Here is an 8,872-nt window from a genome sequence, read left to right on the forward strand (position 1 = left end):
GATCCTTTTTGCTTCCCTGGGGGTGAGGGTGGAATCCTTAAGGAGTGGGTTTTTTTCTGTATCTTACTCCCTCTTGAGGCTTGCTGCTTTCATCACATGCCAGCAAACAGCACAAGGAGCCTGTGACCTCTTTGCAAGCTGATACCTGCCTCCAACTATACTGCCCACCTTGCTTGTCTGCTGAGAGCAGACTGCAGTTTCACTCCTGCTCCACTGAAAGGATTCCATTCTGACTCTACAGCTTAGAGTTACAGTACAGTATATCTCTGAAAGCAACAAGCCAGCAGTGTCCAAAGGAAATTTAATAACTCATTTTAAATAACATGACAATGTCAGCATGTGAACAATTTACACCTGTTAAAGGGTGTACAATATTTCCTGTTATTTTTACAATATATCCAGTGCATATGTTTGGAAAATATAAACTAATATTCTCCTGTCAGTGTTTCACTATATATTCCAGAGTCAATATTCCTTAAAAAGCAAAAAACAAAAACAGATTGACATTGAAACAGAGGTGCAAAAGCAACATGATATACAAACGAAATGCGTTTTTAGTAAGTTCCTAAGCCTGTTCTTTTCTAGCAGCTTTTTTTAAAAAATTCAGCTTTACAGCTGCAATCTATAAATACATAATACAAAATGCAAGTTTTACATGCCATTTCCCTCTGATATTTAGTGTTATTCCAACTGAAGTTTAACTAGCAGTGCTCTTCTAGAATAGAAAAATGCATATCTTTAAGAGCAATAATATTATGTATTTACATATAAAGTTATGAAGTGTTTGAGAATATAAATTAACAGACAAAAAATAAATTTACTGTGAAATAAATAATTCAATGGGTTTACATACCATGGAATCTGTAGAGTACAAAAGCAGTTCATTATAATATATATATAATATACAGGTTATGGGGCCCAATTCTGCAATCACTTAGACATGTGTGACTAGTCCCGCTGAATTCAATGGTACGCCTTGTGGGAGTGAGCACTACCAACAGTGGGTCTGCTCATATGCTTAAAGTTGACACATATTTAAGTACCTTGATGAATCAGGCCTAAATGATGGCAGAATCAGGCCCTGCAACAGACTTCATATGAGCAAATGGAAATGCTGTCATGTGTTTGGTCTTATTCTTGTGAGCTGAGATATTGTTGGCATTCAGGGTCGCCTTTCAACTCAGGAGATCCAGGAATTCTTTTCCCACTCCTTGGATAGACACACCAACATCCAGCAGGCTCTCCAGCCAGTGAAGTTTCACACTAGGATGATTGGGGTGGGGAAAAAAAGGACTCAATGAAACTAATGCCTAAGTATTTGGAAATTGCAAGAACTAGAAATCAGGAAGCTGCACTGCACAGACTTTTTGTATTATCACACCCTATTCTTACAGAACTTCTCACCCTCCTCACTCATGGCTTACGTTTTAGAAACTATATAGCAACTGGGCCTATGACCCCAAGTGAACTATGCTGAGTGAAATCTTGCAGCTTACTGGTATTTAAAGCAGTCTGCAAAATTTGGCTTGCTGACTTCCCAACAGAAAGTCATACATTTCTCCTGGGGGAGGGGGAGGGAAGGCAGAGTGTAGAAGCTGGGAGTAAGAACATTGATGCAGGGGCCTGATTCTCACTCCATTGAAGTAAGTGGGAGTTTGGACGTTGATTTCAGATGGTGTGCCTAAGACAACCGCATGGCACTGTGTGTTAGAATAGAGCAAGAGGGAGAACTGGGTTGTGGGGGTATGAGGGAATGATGAAATCAGGAATGCAAACAGTGGAGACTGTGGGCATAACGTAAATTTAAGGGCCCTCGAATGGACTGGTAATTTTTTTTTTGGCAGTTTTTCAAGGTTATATTAAATCATGAGAGATCATCCAGAATTTGGAGATTCATGCTAGTCTTAGCCATGAAAAGGCAGATATGGATTAAGCAGGCATGGGTGGAGTTTCGCCTAAAGTCTGAATTTCTTCAATGTTAGATTTAATCTGGACTCTTATTATCTGAATATAGTGTTGTGATTCTTCTAAAAAGGGGAGAAACTTAACCCATGTACATGGTCATGCATACAAGACTTCTGCGAACCTGATATAATAGCCAAAGTTTGTAGATTGTTCTCAATATCCATTTGTAATACATCGCATAACGGCTTCTTCAGATTAACTATTCTCTTTATAGATTTCAGAGTGGTAGCCGTGTTAGTCTGTATCAGCAAAAAGAATGAGTACTTGTGGCACCTTAGAGATTAACAAAAATTGTTAGTCTAAGGTGCCACAAGTATTCCTCATTCTTTATACTATTTATGAATCTGAACAGTAATATCTTCCCTATACAATGTATTCAGCTGTATTTTGTGTTCTATTCTTAGAAGGATAATCTCATCTCAAAACATGGAGGATAAAATCCTGACCTGATGTCCATGGGGCCTAATGTCATCCACAGTGCATAGATTTCCTTCCTTCTACATAGCCCTTATTACACAATCACCATGCTGACTACAAAGCATATTGTGAATGTAGATCAGTTATGAATGCCATAATGGATTAGGAGCACAGAGTTGGAACTTGTTTGAGGATAGGCAGGAGGTTAAAGTACTTTGGAGGGGCTCAGTACTGCATATGTTTTATGTATAACAAGAGGACTTTAGCCTCCTTTTCTGCCAATCTGAGCATTAAGATCACATATAAAGAGAAAAAAGAAAAGAAACCCAATTTGCTCCAAATCTGAAAACTCAATATTCTTACTTTCACCATCAATTCATATAGCCACTGAAAACTCTGAGTTTGGGGATGGGTGATTATAATGGAAAGTTGGCTGTAACTGACCACTAGTCACAGTAGTGTGAGTGGGCAATAAAAACAAAAGTACCTGTTTGCTGTGGTAAAATCCATTCTTGTTGCAGTTTGGTAAATAGAATTTGTATATGTCTTCTCCAGTTCTCTGTTGAGCTTTAGCTAATTTATCCAGTGCCCTGTAGAGATCTTTCTGGCAAGGTCCCTGAAAGAATATTTATATATGTAATATAAATGCTGACTTTAAAAAAAAATCTATAAAAATCAGCATGAAGTCAACTAAGAGATGAAGCTGCAATTTGGGCCTGAAATCTTCGTTTGGACATATTGCCTGCAGTTTCCATTTGTGTCACCAGGAACCAAAATGGAATATTCAAGGGGATTTAGCCCTTTGTCTTTTAGTCATTAGAGTTATTTTCTGATCCCCAAAACATGAGGATTTATGTTCCCAAATTCCCATGCATTCCCCTTACTAAATAATCATGTTAACGGTTAGACACTATTGGCCATATCATCAGCTGGTATAAATCAGGATAGCCCTGTTGATTTCAAAGAAGGATCTGAGGATCTGGCTTTACATTTTTCAGGCATGTACGTTTCCTGTGTTATTTTTAATGTATACAGAATAGACTTTTTGCAAAACTGAATACCATAATGTTTGTTGCCCTCTGTATGTACTGTATTGACATTGCAGGAATAGATTGCAAATTCAGTTAAATGAATCATTATTCCTGATACATTTTCGATGATTCTTACTTAAAAATTCTTTTCTGGTATTTATTTTTGCAAATAATTATAATACAGTTAAACAATTGGACATGGCTGTCAACCAATCCTTAAAATGTACTGGACAGTAATTTTATAGCAAAGGATCACGTCACATCAGTAATAACAACAAAATCCAGAAAGTGTAAAATTGAAGGTAACATACTCTGTAATTCTCACTGTTGTTTAAAAAATAAAAAGCATAACTGTATGAACAAAGAACTGAACAATAGCCAACATGTTTTATGTTGAATAATGGTAAATAGGGGTGCTATGATCAAACTAATATTTTTACTTTAGCAAAACAAAAATAACCTTAGTGTGTGATCCTGAAAAACTTCACACAATGGAACCATCATGTAAGCACTTCTGGTCCCAATTCACGAAAGCACTTAAGAAAACAAACATAAAGCTTAACTTTAAGCTCTGAAGTCAATGGGATTTAAACAGAATGCTTAAAGCTAAGCATGTGCTTAAATGCTGCCCTGAATAGCAGCAGATTAAGCGTGTGCTTCTGTGCTCCTTTGAACTGGGGCCTATACAAGTAAGGACTACTACTGTAAGGCTTGCAGGACTGGGTCCATACTACGTCTCTATCTAGTTTAGCTCCATCCACATTATACAAATACTCTGGATGACGCCTCCTAACTTCTATTCTTTGGTGCCCTCAAGTGGTACTTTAAATTACTGATATATACACCATGCTGATTTTAGTAGTCTGGCAGAGTCAAATGTAGAAAATGAATCATTATTATCAGCATTCCTAAATGTTTTATGTGCACCTGTTTAATACTATTTTATTGTGATCATAAATAGGCAAATATATGTGGTTTTAGCTAGTATCTCATTATCAGTGTCTGGACTTCCTGTGCATTGGAGAGCTATGACATAATTAGGTATTTATCATGGGATAAAATTTACCTCTGTGCAGGGGCTTACATGGGACTTAAGTAATAGGCAAATTAGAAGTAAATGCAAAAGGTCTCTATCACTTAAGCACCTGATCAAGACATTCCAAAGGAAAAGGGCTGTTGGCTGGATGCACAAAATAATGTGAAGTCAGTGGAGCCACTAGTCTCATATGAAAATTTCATTCTGAAATGCAACTCAAAAGTTTATTAATAAAATGCTACTTGAAAGCTTGTAGGAGAACCCACCTGCTCCTTCCATTTCTTTAGTTCGGTGATTCTCTTTGCTTTCATGTTTTCATAAGCACTTATGGCGTTCCAAGGCGGAGACTTGTCCTGGCCAATGGGAAACAGTTGATAGTTGAACCGCTGATCCTGTGCTATTTCAGTACTTTCTGGAGGTGCATCCTCAGGTTCCAGAGAGTCTATATGGGAACAACAGTACCATTAAAATAATAATCTATGATACAGTAATCTTCTGCATTTATTTGACCAAACCAATCAAATGAGTCTAAGAAAAGTCAATTAATTCTAGTAGCTCACACAGGAGTTAAACTTTACTTGTGTCTCACAGCAAAATAAACTCCTGTCATAAATTTTCTTTTTTTCTTTTTTGTGAATACAGACTAACACGGCTGCTACTCTGAAACCTGTCATAAATTTGTGTCAGCACAAATATGGCAGAGAGTCTTTCATGAACCAATTATTTTGTTATCATTTAGAATGCAAACTACTAGAAATGAATGATCTCACCCAACCGTGGTATGCAGTGCAGGTGGGGGGCTAAACTTCAGGAGACTCCAATCGAAACTGTAACCAATTTGGAGCCTTCAGTAGTGTGAGGAGGTGTGGTTTTCAGTTTTGGAAGGGATGGCCCCAAACATGTACTCACGATATGTTTCAGTGAATTCCAGGGCCTAACTAACACATGTCAACGAAATAATTCATACAGATAGGCAACAGATCTGGCCAACATGCAGTAGATCAAATAAACAGGGACTAGCCCAAACAATGAAGCACTCAGGCCCTGATTCAGCAAGGTACCTGAACCTAACTTTAAGAATGTGAACAGTTCCACTGAAATCAACAGAGGCTGTTAATACTAATTGAGACTACTCATATGGTTAAAGTTAGGCACATGCTTAAATATCTTATTGGATCAGGGTCTTAAACAGTAAAACAACAACAACAGCAACAAAACTGAAAAAAAAATAGCACTTAGTACTTTTCCTGTGATAATATTTTGGGCAAACTGGGGGGTGGGGCGGGGGGAGGGAAGAATGTAAAATCACCAGGATTTCAATCACAAAAATTGCTGAAATTCTGCAATACTATCCAAATGCATCTCTCCTTGAAACACTTGAGCAACTGTAAGTGGTTTTGCCCTCAGAGCAAACACTTTATATCCACTACCATCTAACCATTTGTTATGGTTCAAATCAAGTTTTTCCATGCGCTTCTGACCTGGTCAGCTATGACCATTTAACACTAAACAAGCAAAAATCAATAGATTCCTCTGCATCCCTTTCCAAGGAGATATAGCTGATTCTGGCTCTTGCACAACCTATGTTTTGGTTTCTCCCTTGTCCTGCCTTCTCACCTTGGTAGGGTGTCTGAACCTTGGAAGGGGATGCGTCTCAGGGAGAGTGGGAAAGTTTTGCTAGAAAAAATTGCCGATTCTTCCCCCAGCCCCGTTTCGCATCAACATTTTTTACTTTTCTAAATTTTCCAACCAGCTCAACCGGAGCCGACCATTGTCAATGCCCCCTCCTTCAGTGGTGCTGGAACTAGGGGCGCTGACTCACTCCCCTGGTTTGAAGGCGTTATGACAAACACCAAATCTAGGAAAAAAGAAAAGGAGTACTTGTGGCACCTTAGAGACTAACAAATTTATTAGAGCATAAGCTTTCGTGAGCTACAGCTCACTTCATCGGATGCATTTGGTGGAAAAAAAACTTATGCTCAAATAAATTTGTTAGTCTCTAAGGTGCCACAAGTACTCCTTTTCTTTTTGCGAATGCAGACTAACACGGCTGCTACTCTGCAACCAAATCTAGGGTTTCCATCAGCAGCACCCCTGCTCTCCTTCTATCACTGCTTCTTCCAGGCACCCTGATCCCACAGTATCATCAACAGCAGATAGGCTTGAGTTCTGTACAGCACCTGCCATAAGAAGACGGGCATAACACCTGCAGTATATGTCGGGAGACACAGTATTGAGATACCTGCAGCCTCTGCCATCCGCATCCCTTCTGTGTCTGCTGCTGGCAGGCAAGCCCCTTGCCCATGGGTCAGGGCATACAGGGGCCTGAGCTCCCCTGGCCGCACCTGGCAGCTGAGCCCCTGGCCACAGCGCGCGGTGTACACCCCGCAGGCCTCCCCCAGCTGGAGGGCACAGGTCGGGCAGCAGCCACAGCCCGGCTGATGGGCCCTCTCTGGGCAACCGGCCGCCACCGGCGGGCACAGCGCCAGCTTCTCCTCGGCGCACGGGGCACAGTGCAGCGGCTGGAGGGCGGCCCCGGAGGCGAGGCGCGGGCCGAGGAGCAGCAGCCAGCAGCCGCAGATCAGAGCCCTTCTGCTGGTCATGGTGGCGAGGAGCCAGGCCTGCTTCACCCAGGGGCTCGGGCTGCAGAGGCAGGTTACTCAGGGGCGAGCCCAGGCCCGGCCCTTTATACCCTGCTTTGCTCGCCTATTAATCTTTAACCCCAGGTTAGCTATTATCTGAGCGGGAGGGTTGGAGAAGCATCCTGCCATTGGTAGTTCGGACCCCCTGCCTCTCTCGCCCCCATGCAGGTCTCCCCCCCCCCCGCGCGTTATTAATTTTTCTCTTTTAAGTTGCAATCGTACTTTTATTTTTTTCCGCTCTGCCCCCAGCCTGCTTGAAAAACAGGCGTGGGAGTGAGCAGAGGGGAAACGGATGATGATGGGCTGGTGTTTTTCCCCTCTCTCTCCTTTTGTTTGTCAGCACTCTCCTTTTTCTTGACGTTCAATAAAGATTTAAATGGAAAAAGGAGGGGGGGGGACCTCTTGACACAGAAGCAGCTGACCTAATAGCTCCAGAGCAATGAAGGAGGAGGAAAAAACACAAAACCCCTTGTTTAATTTTCGTCATGTGGCTGTAGGTTATGAGGACTCAGACATACCAAGCGAGAGGCCAGGAGGCAATAAAACTATCAGGATCCGGTAACTACTGAACGCATGCACGTAGGAGCTCATGTCATTAACCTGTTGGGAAGGATTGTTTAGCCAAGATTGGGCTGGTTTCCTGTGGATGTGCTCAATTTCTGCTGCTCTTTGATGAAAGTTAAGGGGGGGCTCTCAGCCATGAGCACTTGCTGTTGTGGGAAAACAATGCTTGTCAAACAGATAGAGAAGAAATGTATCTTTCCTGCATCTCTCAGCCACTTTGCTTCCCCATCTCGTCTCAAATCTCATCAGACAACATTTGTCTTCTCTTTTGCATACAGTGGTTGTCACTAAAATAAAGGAAAAAGAAATCGACCTTTACTGCTGTACCACAGTAAAGTAAATTCATCATGGCATTTGCACTATGTCCTAGATTTGAAATAGCAAATTCTTCAGTAAAGCCAGCTGCTGCAGTGTGTGAAATGGTCTCCTTTTTGTTCTTTAAACAGAATTCCTCTCCCCCTCTGCTCCTGAAAAATGTTGAGATACATTTTGCATGAAAGAAAGTGAACTAAAGATGAATTGTACTGTGAATTGTTTTGCATTGTGTCCTTTGGTCCTGTCTTCAAACTGAAGACATCCCTCATTTACAGCTGGAGGGCTACGTTTTCAAAAGTAACTAGTAATCTTAGGTACTCAGCTTGACATATTTTGATGAGGCCTGGTTTTCAGAAAATGCTAAGCACCGCTCCTCTGAAAATCTGGTTCCTTTAAATGTTTTCAGTTGCATACCCCAAAATCAAAGCACTCTAAATCACTAGTCACTTGCAACAGTTGTAAGGCAGAATATCTCCAGTGACTTTAAAAGAGTTACTCTGGATTTATATTGATGGAAATAGGAGCAGAATTTGGACCAAAGCCCTGGCCAGGAGTTCCCTGGTAAAAGCACAGTACTTGTGTCTTTCCCACGTCTGATGCTTATTTTCTCATGAGCTTATACATTCTTCTCCGCCTGCAAACCTTGCACAGAAAGAGGCTAAGGAGTCCCCACGCAGTCTGCTGGGTGAGGAAAAACACAATTTTGTGAAATTCTCTTAAATAAAACTAGTTACTGGAAATGATAAAAACCAAAGATCATATATGTTTTTGCTTTGAAGTGGACTATTTTGCGCAGAATTGAGTATAACTACTGACTGTTCAGCATCAGGAATCTCCTGCATATCAAATGACTGTGTAGCACATATTTTAGCAATCCTAATTGCTATCTCAAATTCCTTGAA

The 8,872-nt window shown here is 41.0% G+C and overlaps 1 protein-coding gene across 1 annotated transcript; it reads right to left on the reverse strand.

The window, feature by feature from the left end:
- Positions 1-289: 289 nt before the first annotated feature.
- Positions 290-7,092, reverse strand: IGFBP1 (insulin like growth factor binding protein 1). The gene is made up of 4 exons (XM_038391425.2): positions 6,692-7,092; positions 4,716-4,891; positions 2,870-2,998; positions 290-1,263 (listed from the first exon to the last, which is right to left on the reverse strand). Exons 1-4 carry the CDS (start codon positions 7,050-7,052, stop codon positions 1,132-1,134), a joined length of 798 nt encoding a protein of 265 aa, XP_038247353.1. The 5' UTR covers positions 7,053-7,092; the 3' UTR covers positions 290-1,131.
- Between the last annotated feature and the right edge of the window lie 1,780 nt (positions 7,093-8,872).

The sequence above is a fragment of the Dermochelys coriacea genome, chromosome 2 (genome assembly GCF_009764565.3).
Source record: "Dermochelys coriacea isolate rDerCor1 chromosome 2, rDerCor1.pri.v4, whole genome shotgun sequence".
Taxonomy (NCBI): domain Eukaryota; kingdom Metazoa; phylum Chordata; order Testudines; family Dermochelyidae; genus Dermochelys; species Dermochelys coriacea.

Coding starts and splice junctions, on each gene's coding strand:
- IGFBP1 (XM_038391425.2), bottom strand. CDS start 7,052: ATGACCAGCAGAAGGGCTCTGATCTGCGGCTGCTGGCTGCTGCTCCTC. Junction 4,892..6,691: donor GCGGATGGCAGAGGCTGCAG/GTATCTCAATAC, acceptor GTTCCCATATAG/ACTCTCTGGAACCTGAGGAT. Junction 2,999..4,715: donor TAAAGAAATGGAAGGAGCAG/GTGGGTTCTCCT, acceptor ATATTCTTTCAG/GGACCTTGCCAGAAAGATCT.